The sequence below is a fragment of the Amblyraja radiata genome, chromosome 23 (assembly GCF_010909765.2).
Source record: "Amblyraja radiata isolate CabotCenter1 chromosome 23, sAmbRad1.1.pri, whole genome shotgun sequence".
NCBI classification, from domain to species: Eukaryota; Metazoa; Chordata; class Chondrichthyes; order Rajiformes; family Rajidae; genus Amblyraja; species Amblyraja radiata.
In genome coordinates, this window is record NC_045978.1 from 5,778,403 (window position 1) to 5,796,229 (window position 17,827).

The following is a 17,827-nucleotide window of genomic DNA, read 5'->3' on the forward strand; positions in this document are numbered from 1 at the left end:
GCGCCGGCTCGGCCGCACATCAGCTGGGTTTCTCCGCCTGACGCATGCGCGCTGAGGCCACGCCTGGCCTCCGCCTGACGCATGCGCGCTGTGCTCATGTCCCTCCACAGAGGCCCATGTTGGGTCAGCTGGTTGAAGTATCCATCACCCCTTCCACAGCAGCAGCCAGAGCACGTGTGGCACATGGGCAATCCTCCTCCATGGATGCCACCTGACCTGCTCAACCACGCGTCTCCAGTAACTCAGAGGGACAGGCAGCATCTCTAGAGAAAAGCGATACGTGATGTTTTGGGTCAAAACATCACCTATTCCGTTTGTCTACCCCGCTGAGCCACTCCAGCATTTTGTGTCCATCTTCGGTTTAAACCAGCTTCTGCGGTTCCTTCTTACACAAAACATCTCCATTTCCTCCTCCCCATATACCTTACTCCAGCTTCACAATTAATAATAATAATAATAATAATAATAATAAATACTTTATTGATCCCCTCAGGAAAATTCTCACCTCTTCTATGCTTATCTCATATTTTTCATCTCTGGCCAACCATCTGCCAATCAGATCAGAACCCACACCCCTCATCTGTACCGTGTACCCACCTACCACTTGCCAAGCTTTGTCCTGGGATGGCAGGACTTTCATATGAAGAAAGACTGGATAGACTCGGCTTGTACTCGCTAGAATTTAGAAGATTGAGGGGGGATCTTATAGAAACTTACAAAATTCTTAAGGGGTTGGACAGGCTAGATGCAGGAAGATTGTTCCCGATGTTGGGGAAGTCCAGAACAAGGGGTCACAGTTTAAGGATAAGAGGGAAGTCTTTTGGGACCGAGATGAGAAAATCATTTTTTACACAGAGAGTGATGAATCTGTGGAATTCTCTGCCACAGAAGGTAGTTGAGGCCAGTTCATTGGCTATATTTAAGAGGGAGTTAGATGTGGTCCTTGTGGCTAAAGGGATCAGGGGGTATGGAGAGAAGGCAGGGATGGGATACTGAGTTGGATGATCAGCCATGATCATATTGAATGGCGGTGCAGGCTCGAAGGGCCGAATAGCCTACTCCTTCACCTATTTTCTATGTTTCTATGTGATGTTTTGGGTCAAAACATCACCTATTCCTTTTGTCCAGCTTTGCTGTCTAACCCGCTGAGCTATCTCCAGCATTTTGTGTCCATCTTCGGTTTAAACCAGCGTCTGCGGTTCCTTCTTACACAAAACCAGCGTCTGCGGTTCCTTCTTACACAAAACATCTCCATTTCGTCCTCCCATTATTCCTTCCTCCAGCTTCACAATTCTCACCTCTTCTATGCTTATCTCATATTTTTCATCTCTGTCCAACCATCTACCAATCAGATCAGAACCTACACCCCTCATCTGTATCCACCTATCACTTGCCAAGCTTTTTCCTACCTCAATTTCTCTTCCAGATCCCCCCCCCCTTCTACCTCCACCACAACACAATCGGTCAGAAAAAGGAACCCGACCAAAAACAGCTTACAATACAATACAATACAATACCTTTTATTTGTCATTTGAACCTCACATGAGGTTCAAACTAAATTTGGTTTCTGCAGCCATACAAAAAAAGAACCAAGACACACACCAACACAATTCAATTCACATAAACATCCATCACAGTGAGTCCTCCTCACTGTGATGGAAGGCAAAACTTAAACATATCTCTCCCCTGCACTCCCCTCTCCCCCCCCCATGTCAGAGTCAAAGACAGAGTCAAAGCCCCAGGGGTATGAATATGGATTTATCTAACTTCAAGTAACCCCTGCATTCCCTCTCCCTCCCTCCATCCCTCAGCTTTTTGTTCTCACCGAGCAAACAGTGGCCTATTTCCTTTATCATTGTTACTTTTTCTGCATGTCTTTCATTCAATTGTTCCATATCTCTCTACATCATTGTCAATATCTCTCATTTCTCTTTCCAGTGACTTTCAGTCTGAAGAAGGGTCTCGACCCGAAACGTCACCCATTCCTTCTCTCCTGAGATGTTGTCTGTTCCGCTGAGTTAGTCCAGCTTTGTGTGTCTTTGTTTGTAAGCCAGCATCTGCAGCTCCTTGTTTCTCTCAACATGTCATTCTTAGCTTATTCAGAGAAAGATACTCACCATGTACATGAACAGCATTTGGTGGCAGCTGACCCGAATGTCCATCTCTGAGTGGTCTTGGATAGATCCTGAACCATCATCTTGCATGACATTGTAAATTTATCCCACAGTCCTGTTAAATTGATTGGCCCAGGATTTTGATACACAAACTGTGTCTATATTTCTGAATCAAGATAGAGCATAATGATACTTACAGATGATGGTGCTCCATTGCAATTGCTACCATTGCACTTCCAGCAGACAGATTGCACAAGTTTGAGTAGAATTTGCTTAAAAACAAAAACAAAACAAACAAGAAGCAAAGCATGATACAACAGGGAAATCTTTGGAAGAGGCTGGTCCTTGATTTTCATAAATCCCAACAGTTTAATTAAACTGCGAAATGTGTGGAACAATCAACGAAGTTCAGGAAAAAGTAGACACGAGGAACTGCAGATGCTAGAATCTTGACTTGAATACAGTGCTGGAGTAACTCGCTAGGTCAGGCAGCAACTCCAAAGTCCAAAGATGTAGAGGTTTGTAGGCTAATTGGCTTGGTAAGATTGACATTTTTCCCCAGTGAGTATATGATAGTGTTAGTATGCTGGATCGCTGGTTGGTATCCACCATCAGTCCTGCCTGTGCTTCCTGGCATGCAGGTACAGTCCCCCATTCACCCACGTTATTTAGTAATTTGTACCCATCATTTAGGGATGTTATATGAATTTTTAAAATGTAAGTATGTTTATCTTGTGGCGGTTCCTGGGAAGTAGGCTACTCCCTGGTTCATCCCCCTTGGCACTTGATGGACTGGTCCAGGGGAGGGTCCCAACTACGAAGATAAGAGCAGGGATTTTTGGCGCAAGACTAGTCTCCAGTCTCTCACTGAAGCAGAGAATAGTGTGCTGTACTCATTAAAGCCTTTACAGAATTTGCCTGGCTCCTTGCCTCATTCCGGGCTCCCTCACGCACCCGCTACAATGTTTATTTTTGTTAGTTTATCAAAAGTTCATTTACGTATGTTTGTGTTAATTTTTGAAAATTTTGTGTGTGTTGTTCTCTCTCTCTCTCTCTCTTCCCTCCAAGGTTAGTTCTTCTGTTTGCCTTTATTTGCTTCAGTTTTGAACAAGGTTTGATTTCAGTTTTTTTATTTTTGCATTGTCAATACACTTGAAGAAAACATAAGTTATTTTTTTATCTCGGATATTTGTATGTGAAAGTTAGATTATGGCAAACTAAATAGTAAAACATCTTACCACTTATGTCAGATCCAATAGCTGTGGAGCTAAAATTGCCTCCCCTCCCAAAATCAGGCTGATCGGACATTTTGCCCAAGGTGTTCGTTCAGTCACCATGACATTAGTCCATTGAAGTAATTTCCCAATGAGGTGCCAGAATAACTGGTCTCTATTCTCGGTTTTCCTCTCTGATTCCGAATAGCCGTGAGGCAAGCAAAATGTTCCAAGTTGTTGCATCTCCAAGCACTCACATGAGGAATACGAGTAGAATTAGGCCAAACAGCCCATCAAGTCTACTCCGCCATTCAATCATTGCTGATCTATCTCTCCCTCCCTTGCTGTTCCACGTCCTGCTTCGCTGTTTCAGGGAGGTTTTCTTCTGGTTGAATGCTAGTGGTAGGCTGTCCTGTCTTCTCCCCATAACCTCTTACATCCACACTAATCAAGATTTGATTATATTTATGCATACTTGCTATATTAGATTACTGAAGAAATCCTAAACTGAAATAGTTCTCAACTACAAATGGAAACAGCAAGTATCTTTTAATTTGTCACATACATCTGCAATTATACTCGCATTGCAAAGAACGATTGTACAAATAATTAAGGTTCAGTAATGAAGCAAAATAGGTGTAAAACCTCACTGATTTATTAACAGATTGGAATAGGATAATCAGTTGTATTATACAGAGAATGACATAGAAAACTTTACATGGTTATTTCATATTATATATTTAATCTGTTCTTCCAAAATATTTATACATCCACAGTGGCAGGGAATGCTCTTAAATTATGTTTTCTTAAATGCACTTCACAGTACTATATCTCATTCATAAAATCTATGAATAATTAACTTTCACTTTTCTTCATAATGTTATCGAAATTAAACATGTAAACATTCAGCATATAAACTGCCCAGTTACTACATTGAAATGGAGCTATGATTGGATAAATTAGATCAGTTTAATTTTCACAATTCAGTTTGATTGTCTAATTTGTCATGGGTGTAGTCTTCGTTAAGTAAATTTCTGGTGCAAAAAGAAAATACATTATTATTTTATTTGTTATCAAAGGTACGAGAAAATAAATGGAATCTTGTTTGAACAGCATTTGCAAATAGGAGATAAATACGGCAACATTTAATTAACAATGGGAGAACAAAGATTTATTCTACAACAGAGTAAGGAGTCAGCTAGCTATTTTTCCCTGCCCAATAGGTGAATTCCAAGAAAATAACCTGAGATTTGTCTTCCCTGATGAAAAGACATCATTAGCTTGGTACTAAGTCAAGGTTCGATTTTCATGAACATGTTCAGAGCTGAAGGATCTATAGTGACTGATGGCAAAGAAAGATATAGTCGCTGAGAATCACTATCCAGCGATCCCAGTGGAAGTCTATGGACATTGAATGACACCCTCTCTCACCTTCCACCATTGAAAGTTACACGTGAAGACTGACTAACGTGATCTGGTGCCACGAATGTCTTTGAGGGCACCACGGAGCAGTAATTGCAATGCATTTAAAATACCAATACCACTCAGATACAAAATTGTATTGTGTAGGGAGGAACTGAAGATGCAGGTTTAAACCGAAGACAGATACAAAAAGCTAGAGTAACTCAGAGGGTCAGGGAGCATCTCTGGAGAAAAGGAATTAGGTGACGTTTCGGGTCAGAAGAAGGGTCTCGTCCCAAAACGTCACCCCCAGTGATGCTGGTTTTCCCCCAGTGATGCTGCCAGGTCCGCTGAGTTACTCCAGCTTTTTGTGTCAGTCTACAAAATTGCATGGACTGACAACATCCAAGGGAGCAATGGCAATAATTAGAGCAAGTTAAAACAGTGGGCCTTTAAGCTGACTGCCATTCATTAATCACTTTTACCACACTTTCCGTTGCATAGAAAATTCAGATACAAACTCAAAACATAAGTAGCAAGTACACTGAGCCAGTGTATTGGGTGCCATAACAGCAGAAAGATAAGTCATTGCCTGTCCATAAAATAGTAAAATTACTTATTTTAAATCAACCAGAGATTCTCCAATGAGTTTGTTTCTATGAGTTAAGGTAGCATGGTACACTTGCAGAAGTTACACTGCATCTCCAACAGTATCAACAGTCGCCTCGAAGCTGCCACATTAAATTAAGCTATTGGCAGTGCCTCAAGATGGAGAGAATGCTACATCTCAGTGTGATCACTGGGATACATCACAAACTGCTATTGCTGGCAAACAACTTCTCACATGTGATGATCAAAAAGGGTTGGTGCAACAAATCAGTACACATTGTTGACGCCAGGCTGCATGAATATAAAGCATTTTCTCCATGAAAGCAACAGTTCACACTGAAAGCAGCAATGCTATTGATGTTGCTAAATTACAAATAATGTGATCTGGAGCAGACCGAGGAAGAACAGTAACTCAAATATGGCACAAACCACGACGCTGTATTTGACAAGTGAGCAGTAGAGAACATAAAACAAGGCTTGCAGACTTATGCTGAAAATTAGTGGGAACAAACTGCCGGTGCTGGTTTACACCGAAGATCGACACAAAATGCTGGAGTAACTCAGCAGGTCAGGCAGCATCTCTGGAGAAAAGGACAGGTGACTTTTCGGGTCACCTGAACTGTCACCTGTTTCTTTTCTCCAGAGATGCCGACTGATGCGCTGAGTTACTCCAACATTTTGTGTCTAACGATGCTGGAAATTACCTGTGGTAGATATCTGTGAACATAGAACATTTATGCCAATAAATAACCTTCCATTGAACTCCCTTATGCATCAGCGTGGTCAAGAATTTTCCACGCCAATTATATTTAGAATTAGCTAATAAACTCTGGTCAAAAAATGTATTTAAATAGATTTGCTATTATTCTCTCTTTAGATTTATAAATGAAAATAAAAAAATCAATAAATTATTCAAAGAAACATAATTAAACATATCACTATCCTCACCACCAAAGCACATTCTAGCCCAAATGTTGGAATCAGGAGGAAACAAATACCAAGATTACCGCTAATTAAAAATATGACACCTTTCACTGAATATTGTTGAACAATGTAAACTACCAAGTTTGATCCCAAATACAACGTTCTGTTTATTCTTGCTTTGTTTTGAATAGTCTCAAAGCACTATTTTGAAAAATAGGTACAGAGAAGAATTGATATCGAAGCTCCCACTAATTTCCACACACCTGCCAAATTAAATATTTGGTCAAGGCATGAAAACAGTTATTTTGTGTCCATGTAATTTAACACATTATTGCAGTCTGCTTGACAGCGAGACTGTGACTTTATTACCTCATATTGCTTAATATTTGGTGATGTCTTCATCCCTTGACAAAACACACATTGTCAATAGCAGTCAAACACACATAACAATAAATACTATCCTCTCTCTCCATCATCAATCTCACTGCATGGAATTTATATACATATGCAGAGAAAATGCACGTTGGAAATTTTAGCACAAGGTCTCAAAGCTAGTTGAGAACTGCTCTGACTTGGGATAAATGAATGACTCCGTCCAAATCAGTCTCCTACTTGGTCATCACTGCCAAGGTATTGCTAATGCAACAAAGCAAGTAGAAAAACACCTCAACGTGATGTCCAGCACAGAACCAGCCAGAAAGAATGAGTAGAATCCAAATTAAGTCTTCCCAATGTTAGCAGAGTTTCTTCTCAACTGGAGGTTGGTTGCCTTAAGGGCCTGTCCCACTTACGCGACATGTTGACACGTGACGCCTGTATGGTCGTGAGTAGTCGCCCAAAGAGTCGTACATTTTTCTGGTAGCCTCTGGATTTTCAACATGTTGAAAATTTTCGGAGACCTGCTGTGACTATGACGGGTGCCGGCAGGTCGCCGAAAAGAAATTGCGCAAGTGGGACAGGCCTTTAACATGTAGCTCCATTAACATCACTTGCCAAAGTCAAACAACCCAATAGCACATTTAGAATAACCGTTAGGTCAAACTACAAACTGGGCATGTGGAATTGTTTTCCAGCATGAATTAAATCATTTTTTTAGAACAAAGACAGCTGAGAACATTTTGAATTTTGTCCCAGGTCACCTAAACAGTCTCGAAAAGTCAAGTCAAACTAAATCATCCAAATGATCCCACCTACAAAGAAATATATTAAGTGTACTTTAATTAATTGTGCAAGTTAACTAAACAACATAATGATCCTTTCAATTATCTCGTTAATTATCTCACCACATTAAACCACCGTGTTTTTTTTGATGCCTTGAGCAACGACATTTGAACATTTGCCACCCAGAGTCCCAACAGCAAGACACGCCCCATTGTTACCTTTGACCAATCGCCTGTGCGGGGCTTTGCAGTGCATCACTTCACCACAGCCATTATCACTACATTTCTTGTCAACTTTGGAAGCAAGATGCTATTTTACCCGTGTTCAATCATTCATCAAGCCGTGATGGCATCAATATCAGGTTTATGAGTCTTGTGCCCCCACTCGCCCCACATTTTATCCCATGCATAATCCACAAACAGAGTCGTCGCAAAATGTAAGATTTGCTTTTCCACGATTTAGTGCCTGTACTGCTGGTGGAATCAATACAGCATTTGGCGGTACATGGTATACTGGTCGCCGACTAGGAGCAAACCCATAGCAAACCTACCAGATTTGCTAAATGCTGCAAATTAATATTGGCTGCCCAAGATCTTAACTCGAACCTTAGACGGCATTAGCATCCTATTGACAGCCATGTTAAAGTAGTTCTCTGTTCCACGTTTGTGGATTTTAAGATAATCATTCATCCGAGTTAATCCAAATATACATGCACGACATGAAGCCCAAGAGGGTTAAAGCAAATCAACCAAAAAAGATGCCACAAATAGTGCGATTGAGTAAAATTCTGCCTATGATTAAGTATCATGTTACTTAATCCCAAATGGCTCATTAATATTTTTTGTGCAAAGTTAGGTATTAAACCCTATCCATTAAATAAACTAGCGGGCAGCAGTGCCTAAACGTAACGTGACTGATTTTAATTCATATAAAAAGCTCATTCTCCTCAACAGAAAGATGCATTTTTAAACACCATATTTCAAATCATTCTGGTGAAACTGAGTTGTTACCAAATCTGCAGATTGAACATTAAGATACATTTATCTGATGAAGGATGTGCCCTTGAGGATTCAGCTAAATTATAATTCTAGAGCAAGACATTTATTTTTCTGGCCATTCACCATAATTGAGGTTTGATCATGTTAAGAGGACATCAAGGTAATCGATCTATTTAATCATATTTTTGTATAACCTGTATATTTTACTTTAAAATACAGTTTTGCTTGCTCTAAACTAGCTTTGAAATTCAGCTTCATTGGTTTTTTTTGTGTTCGGTGTGTTTCTAATTGTGCTCAGAGACACGAGGAACAGCAGATGCTGAAAACCTGAGCAAAACACAAAGTGCTGAATTAACTCGGCAGGTCAGGCAGCATCTCTGGAGGTCGTGGGCAGGTGTCCTTTCAGATTCTGAAGAAGAGCCCCGACCCAAAACGTCACAAGTCCATGTCCTCCAGAGATGTTGCCTGATCTGCTGAGTTACTCCAGGTACTTTGCGATTTACTCTAATTGTGCTCGTCTTATTGTCTAGGATAATTGTGATTATAATTTGGAAGAAAAACTGAGTGTGCAAACACCATTGCAATTACACAAGGAAGAAAAATCAAAGCCTTCAGATTCTTCTCATCCACCCAACACAAAATTGAATTGCTTTCGCTGACAGGCAAGTATTGATACAAAAACCTGATAACTTTTTTCCTGATCTGATGGATCACCGAAACTTTTAGCTTTTATCAATTACCATAATTCCCACAATAAGTAATTCATACCAATGTGTCAAGCATTATTTCACAACTGCAATTGAAAAACATACTCACGTTACCTATTTAAAAGCATTGACAGTGTGACAAGTCAACTTACGAATGTCATGACTGCAGTTTACACTGTACAGTTTGCTGACTATACATTCAACTTTAATATTTATTGTTTAAGACTGTAGTGTTTCAGAATATATAACAATTCAATCCCTGAAATGGTTTTGCTGGGTATTTTTTCAGATATTAAATACACGAGGAAGGAAAATGCTGACATTCCTTCAAGACAACAAAAATAAAAACTCAAACTTTAGATTACATGGTGAGTCAGGATAACTGCCTCATAAAATACCCTCTAAAATACAGGATAAACACCGTTAATTTGAGAATCCTCTTAAATAAAGCTTGAAATTCACTCCAAGTTGAACCATATTCTTTAGCTACCAGGATTACCTCCCATTGACAGGGGAGGGGGGGGGAAATCGGAAATGCATTCCCACTCTGTTATGCAGCAGCTTCTTTTGGTTGTTCCTCCTGATGGCAGATTCGGAATACCACGCCAATGCGCAGAAAGAACTTGCGTAGAACCACTCGCAGTTCAGGGATCAGGTCAAACTGCACAATTTCACACAGAAAAGGGTAGTATGCAGACGCGTGGATCTTAAACTGCAACAGGAACAAAATCAAATTAGAACTGGAATTAGTTTAGAGATACAGCGCATAAAACAGGTCCGTCGTCCCACCGAGTCCGCACCTGCCGGCGATCCTTGCCCATGAACACTACCCTACACATACTAGGGACAATTTACATTTATACCAAGCCAATTATTAACCTACAAACCTGTACGTCTTTGTGGTGTGGGAGGAAACCGAACATCTCGAAGAAAATCCACGCGGTCACGGGGAGAATAGAGAATAGGCAATAGGTGCAGGAGTAGGCCATTCGGCCCTTCGAGCCAGCACCGCCATTCAATGTGATCACGGCTGATCATCCCCAATCATTACCCCGTTGCTGCCTTCTCCCCATATCCCCTGACTCTGCCATCTTTAAGAGCCCTATCTCGCTCTCTTGAAAGTATGAGCCCTATCTAGCTCTCTCTTGAACGTACAGACTACACCTGTAGTCGGGATCGAACTCGATTCTCCAGCATTGTAAGGACACAACTCTACCGCTGTGCTACTGCGTTGCCTTATTGTAAATTAAACTGTCAGTACTTGTTCCTCATATCTCACTCTTACTGTCTTAAATATTACACAGTTGTCACTGGTTGTAAAGTTCATCTGCATCATACTTTTTACTCTATTTTTTTTCTGCTGCCAATTTTAATGTTGCTGATGGGCAGAATAATGCAATGCGTCACAGGTCAAACAATTTGACGGTGCTCAATATTCCATCTATAAAGAGCTAGGCAGGCGAACAGGACGTTAATACCCATACAGGGAGTCCTGCTACAACATGCACTTTCATTACGCAAAGTGGGTATAACGTGACTGCTACATCTATTACCACTATTTGTATTGTGTGAATTTAATTGGTCACAAGGGGTTTTCGATTAGTAACTGGAGAATCACTTAAAAGGTACTTTGTAAAAAAAGAATTTTGAATATTAACCCTTTTCTACTTTTGTTTCAAAAACTGACAGAATATTGTCTGGAAACCGGTACATTTTCCTATCATAGAAGTGGCAGCCGAAGGAGATAATTTGGGTCATCTCATCTGCTTTCTCTTCAAATGAAACAAGCTTAATGTCTTTACTCTGAACCGTTTTATTGCTGTATGCATGTTTTACAAATACATGAAGTTCTTCAACAAAGCATGTTGAAGCCCCTGTGCGGCAGCCACTGGGATACATTTTATACCAACAGACCAACTATGTTCGGTGTTGGTCTGCAAGCCTCCAACTCTTGGATCCGAAATATCTGTTCTTTGTTACTTGTCACAACTACGATTTTCTGGGAGACCAATAGGCAAGGTTTCACTTCATATTATATCCGATGAATATCTGAAAAGATATTTCCCTACCTTTTCATCACTAGTTTTCAGGGTCTTTGTGAGGAAGAGCAGCAATAAGTTTGTCCAAGCTTCACGATGACTTTCAGATGTCAAGGTTATGAAATAAGCTAGCGCTTCACAACAAACACTGTGGAGGAAGACAAACAGTTTCCATGAATAACGAGGTTTAAAACCGACAGCCGCACGATAAAATGTAGAAACAAGGAACTGCAGATGCTGGTTTATACCACAGATAGACACAAAGTGCTGGAGTAACTCAGCAGATCAGGTAGCATCTCTGGAGAAAAAGGATGGGTGATGTCTCGGGTTGAGACCTTTCTTCAGAAGTCTGACGACCCGAAATGCCACCCATCCTTTTTCACCAGAAAAGCTGCCTGGCCCGCCTGAATTACTCCAGCACCTTGTATCTATCTTTAACCACATGATAAATTTTGATTACTTAATGTAATATTTCACCATTCCAGTTTAATGACAAATCTAGATTTAATCCTACATCGCTACAATAAATGGGTAGAAAACAAATCCTACATTGACTTTTAATCTTTAAATGACGTTTCCTTCCACTAATCAGATTGGAGCTGGTTCATTTTGATCTTGTATAATAGATTAAGTCGTACGCAATCACAGAGGTAAACCAGTGGTAATTTTGCCATTGTTAACTATCAGTAGCGCAGCGGTAGATTTGCTACATTACAGCGCCAGAGACCCAGGTTCGATCCTGACTACGAGTGCTGTCTGTACGGAGTTTGTACGGTCTCCCTGTGAGATTTCTCTGGGTGCTCCGCTTTCTTCCCACATTACAAAGACGTACAGATTGTCTTGGGTAGGTGGTACAAAGAAAATTGTCCCTAGTGTGTAGGATAGTGCTTGTGGATGGGGATCGTTGGTCGGCGTGGACTCGGTGGGCTGAATGTCCTGTTTCCACGTTGTATCTCTTAAACAAGGGTAGATCAGAAGGTAGTTAATCTAGTTAATCTGTGGAACTCATTGCCACAGAGGCCAAGTCAGTGGATATTTTTAAGACAGAGACATTGGTTATGGGGAGAAGGCAGGAAAATGGGATTAGGAGGCAGAGATCAGCCATGATTGAATGGCAGAGTAGAATCGATGGGCCGAATGGTCTAATTCTACTCCAAGAACTTGTGAACGTAAACTAAATTATCCTGTATAGAAATGGCACGTCACCTCCCCATTTCTAAAAAGGTACCACCAGTAGGCGGCAGTATCCATCTGCAACAGGGCTTTAAGAGCACGATGCTACAAGCTCCAAGCAAGTGGTTTGTCTGTTTTCATCCACAAGTCTCCTCCACCCTGATTTTCATATTGTGCAAGTGTATTGCAGTGGATAGCACATCACTATTCTGCTGGAAGGTACTGGAATGGTAATGACAGGCAGCATCTCTGGAGAACATGGATAGGTAAAGATTTAGGTCAGGACCCTTCTTCAGACTGTTACATATAGCTGAGATAGACACAAAATGCTGGAGTAACTCAGTGGGACAGGCAGCATCTCTGGAGAGAAGGAATGGGTGACGTTTCGTGTCGAGACCCGAAGAAGGGGATCCTTCTCTCCAGAGGTGCTGCCTGTCTTGCTGAGAAACTCCAGCATTTTGTGTCTTATCTTTGGTGTAAACCAGCATCTGCAGATCCTTGGTAGACACAAAATGCTGGAGTAACTCAGCGGGTGAGGCAGCATCTCTGGAGAGAAGGAATGGGCAACACCTATTGTGCCCATTCCTTCTCTCCAGAGATGCTGCCTCACCCGCTGAGTTACTCCAGCATTTTGCGTCTACCTTCGATTTAAACCAGCAGCTGCAGTTGTTTCTTACGCATCTGCAGATCCTTCCTACACATGGTACATAGAGCTCCCAATCTACTAATAAATATATTAAACACTAAACATTGCCAGTTACAGAACAGAATTTTAAGCATTGTTTTAAGTCACTAGTCTTACTATTGGTCCACTTCCATGACAAATATATCATAGAGTTACCAAAAATACACTGTAACTAAATTCTCATACTTCAACAGTCGTTTCTGTATAGTATCCCAAGAATCCCGTCGATTTTCATCTGTGTACATGCAGAACAGTATGCGAAGGCAGCACGCAAGACTGCTGGTTTCCTGCTTCAAAAGATTAGGTTTGGATTTCCCTTTAAATCCTAGAGTGTAAAACAGAAGAGAATCCTTAATGGTCATGTTATTTAGAATCAGTCATTTAGAGGCGAGCCTGTTCTGCTCTTTAGCATATCAATTTCCACAACCATCAGCAAGAGGTTTTACTAATTTGCTTTGAGTTGACTTTTAGTCGTTTAAGGGCCTGTCCCACTTGGCCGTCATTTGCGCGTCACGCAGATGGCGCGCGAAGATTTTGTACATCACAAAATCATACGATGCCGCGCATCACTGCCTATGTCATCGCGCACCATGCATGAGTAATGCGCGCATCACGTGCGTGTCACGTCGTGACGCGTAAATGATGTCGCGTAATTTACGCGCAAATGACGGCCAAGTGGGACAGGCCCTTTAGACTTTAGAGATACAGCACAGAAACGGCCCTTTGGCCCACCCAGTCCCTGCCGACCTGCGATCACCACACTAGGGACAATTAACAATTTGCATACGCCACTTAATCCACAAACGCACACGTCTTTGGAGTGTGGGAGGAAACCGGAGCACCTGGAGAAAACCTATGCGGTCACGCAGAGAACGTACAGGGTCTGTACAAACTCCATACCCATAGTCAGGATCAAACCTAGGTCTCTGGTGCTGTAAGGCAGCACTGTCCCAGTTATGTGTGAAATTCCTCTTAAAAAATAATTTCCCCTGGAAGTTGCCTCCTGTTGGGTGCTTGGAAGGTGCTGCCAGGGGTGGTAGTGGCGGAGGCAGATGCCATAAAGGTGCTTTGGAGGCTTTTGAATAGATACATGGATATGCAGGGAATGGAGGGATCTGGATCACGTGCTGGCAGAGGTGGTTCGTTGAACCTGACATGTTTTTGACATAGACCTTTGAGCTGAAGGGCCTGTTACTCTGCTGTATCGTTCTACGTTTCAATAATAAATTAACTGTGAAAGTCAACGTGGTAAACGTTTGGACATTTTAGATGCATAATTAATATGAGAGATGCATGCATCTGCATGCAAGGGGATAAAAGACCTTGTTTAAGGAGAGCTAATGCTGTTAGACCTTTGATAAACGACCTCAGGTTTTGTTCAATGCAAGTTGATGTTGGTGCCTGTATAGTTGGTGTCATATAGTTGATGTCTTTATAGTCAAAGAGATAGAGCAGAGAGGCTCTACAATCCACCTGGACTCTGCTGATCATCAACACCAATTTACACTAATTCTACACTATTTACACACTTTTATTCCCAAGTATACAGGAATAAGGATATGGTAAGGGTATGGAATTTTATTATATAAATGCAAGTATGATAATAGACAATCGACAATGGACAATAGGTGCAGGAGTAGGCCCTTCGGCCCTTCGAGCCAGCACAGCCATTCAATGTGATCATGGCTGATCATCTCCAATCAGTACCCCGTTCCTGCCTTCTCCCCATATCCGCTATCTTTAAGAGCCCTTATCTAGCTCTCACTTGAAAGTATCCAGAGAAACGGCCTCCACCGCCATCTGAGGCAGAGAATTCCACAGACTCACAATCTCTGTGAGAAAAAGTGTTTCTTCGTCTCCGTTCTAAATGGCTTACCCCTTATTCTTAAATTGTGGCCCCTGGTTCTGGACTCCCCCAACATCAGGAACATGTTTCCTGCCTCTAGCGTGTCCAAACCCTTAATAATCTTAGGTACACAAAAATGCTGGAGAAACTCAGCGGGTGCAGCAGCAACTATGGAGCAAAGGAAATAGGCGACGTTTCGGGCCAAAACCCTTCTTCAGACTGATGGGGGGTGGGGGGGGGGGGAGAAGGAAGGAAAAATGGAGGAGGAGGAGCCCGAGGGCGGGGGGGATGGGAGGAGACAGCTCGAGGGTTAAGGAAGGGGAGGAGAGAGCAAGGGCTAGCAAAACTGGGAGAATTCAATGTTCATGCCATCGGACGCAAGCAACCCAGGCGGAATATGAGGTGCTGTTCCTCCAATTTCCGGTGTTGCTCACTCTGGCAATGGAGGAGACCCAGGACAGAGAGTCCTGGTCTTATATGTTTCAATAAGATGCCCTCTCATCCTTCTAAACTCCGGAGTGTACAATACGATATGACAGAACTGTAATTATTCCAGGAGGGAAATTGATCTGCCAACAGTCATAAAACACAAAATACATGAGGGGGGGGGAGAAATTAATTCAACAAATACAAATTAAAATTGTGAAATTTCAGATTTTTACCTGCTCTCCAAAGCATTGTCCTTTGTTCATTATTTGAGTTGAAAGATTTTGCAAATGAATGTGACTCCAGCAGACAATCCAAAAGCTTGAATATCTGTTGAGAGGTCATGTATCGGTACATTCCTCGGTTTTCGGTATCAATATGAATCTCAGGAATGATCGAATCCTTCTGCATAAAAGAACAATTTTGTTTAGTGACAACCTTGCAGTTCTTTCAGCCCATGCATGAAAATAAAATATGTTTATATCATTTTAGTCAGGCCAACAGAACATGCAAACATTGATGTATGCTTTGCCCTCTATTGAATTACTATTAGAATGCATGATATTATTTTAAATTGCCCTTGTTCCGATTTGGGAAATATCATTGACTATTTTGTCCAACACCAAGAAAGCCTGCCACTGTCTCCAATTCGTCAGAAGACAAAGAAACTCAACATGTCTCCAATGACTCCTGTCAATTTCAACAGACGCGCTATAGAAAGCATCAGGATGCCTCCCAACAGCCAATATAAGCAAGGATCGCTCACACCCCAGTAATTCTCTCTTGTTCCCTCACCCATTGGGCAGAAAGCATGTAGCACCAGATTGAAGAACAACTTCATCCCCACTGTTATTAGACTCCTGAAGATAATGCGCATTTGCCAAGGACGAATTCACGATATTCCAATCTACCTTTCGGGCACTTGAACTTTTTTCTTATCAGTACTTTTACTGTAATTGTAACACTATATTCTGTGCTCAGTTATGTCATGGCATATAGTGGAGCGGCGGTGGACTTGCTGCCTTACGGCACCAGAGACCCAGGTTCAATCCTAATCTCGGGTGCTGCAGGGAGCTTGCACGTCCTCCATGTGACTGTGTGGGATTCCTCCGGGTGCTCCGGTTTCCTCCCACATTCCAAAGATATGCAGGTTTGTAAGTTAATGGCTTCTGTAAATTGCCCTTGTGTTTAGCATAGAATTTGTGTGAACGGGTGATCGTTGGTCGTCGCAGACTCGATGGACCAAAGGGTCTGTTTCCACGCCTTGTGTCTAAACTAAACTAATATAGCAACAAGTGGCAATTGCAACAAGCAAATATTTTTATTATTTTACCTGAACTGCTGCCAATGTTTCAGCATCTTCCTTTCTGCTAGTTGCAGGAAAGAATACGATGTTGTCTATCGTTTGGATTAATTCGAGCTGCACAACGCATTTGATGAGGAGGGTGGCAAAGAGCTTCTGATCCGATACTTCCAGGAAATCAAAGAAAATGTTAAATCAAAGAAAGAACGTAATGCATTCAATTTCAGATCTGGCATTAAGTTGTGCTAATTTTTAAAATTGATTTTTTTGCTTTTCATTTCCCATGGTATCCATTTCAAGATATTCATTAATTACAAATAGAGAATAGGTGCAGGAGTAGGCCATTCGGCCCTTCGAGCCAGCACTGATCATCCACAATCAGTAACCCATTCTCCCTATATCCCTTGACTCCGCTTTTGGGAGGGACGACAGATGGCACAATGGGCTAAGTGTTCGGCTGGCAACCGGAAGGTAGCCGGCTCGAATCCCGCTTGGAGTGCATACTGTCGTTGTGTCCTTGGGCAAGACACTTCACCCACCTTTGCCTGTGTGTGAATGTGTGTGAGTGATTGGTGGTGGTCGGAGGGGCCGTAGGCGCAGATTGGCAGCCACGCTTCCGTCAGTCTGCCCCAGGGCAGCTGTGGCTACAGAAGTAGCTTACCACCACCGAGTGTGACTGAGGAGTGAATGAATAATGCGATGTAAAGCGCCTTGAGTATTAGAAAGGCGCTATATAAATCCTATCCATTATTATTATTATTATTATCTTTAAGAGCTCTATCTAACTCACTCTTGAAAGCATCCAGAGAATCGGCCTCCACTGCCTTCTGGGGCCGATTACGCTAGAGGCAGGAAACATGCTCCCAATGTTGGGGGAGTCCAGAACCTGGGGCCATTGTTTAAAAATAAGTGGTAAGCCATTTAGAACGGAGATGAGGAAAAACGTTTTCACACAGAGAGTTGTGAGTGTGTGGAATTCTCTGCCTCAGAGGGTGGTTCATACCACTGGGGTGTAAACTACCCAAGCAAAATATGAGGTGCTATTCCTCCAATTTGTGCTGGGCACCTGAAGTCACTTTTAACTTTTGACAAGATTCAGACTGAAGTCTACATTCCAATGAAGACTGAAGATGAGTTTAAATATCATTTTTTAAGTTGTGAGTGCTGTGGGGAATTTTGTCACTTGAAGCTTAATCAGACACAGCAAGAAGGGCTGAATTGCCTACT

At 41.8% G+C, this 17,827-nt stretch overlaps 1 protein-coding gene across 3 annotated transcripts in view; it reads right to left on the minus strand.

The window, feature by feature from the left end:
* Window positions 1-7,571: 7,571 nt before the first annotated feature.
* The window catches only part of arfgef2 (ADP ribosylation factor guanine nucleotide exchange factor 2), a 59,066-nt gene continuing 48,810 nt past the window's right edge, over window positions 7,572-17,827 (minus strand). Inside the window, exons 35-39 of one of the 3 annotated variants that reach the window (XM_033041455.1) lie at window positions 16,631-16,767; window positions 15,534-15,702; window positions 13,212-13,350; window positions 11,198-11,315; window positions 7,572-9,840 (exon numbers count right to left, since the gene is read on the minus strand). In XM_033041455.1, coding sequence (XP_032897346.1) covers window positions 9,679-9,840; window positions 11,198-11,315; window positions 13,212-13,350; window positions 15,534-15,702; window positions 16,631-16,767 — 725 coding nt within the window. In that variant the 3' untranslated portion in view covers window positions 7,572-9,678. Of the gene's footprint in view, window positions 9,841-11,197; window positions 11,316-13,211; window positions 13,351-15,533; window positions 15,706-16,630; window positions 16,768-17,827 lie in introns of those variants that run through there. The other 2 variants (XM_033041454.1, XR_004415433.1) reach the window with 2 other exon arrangements.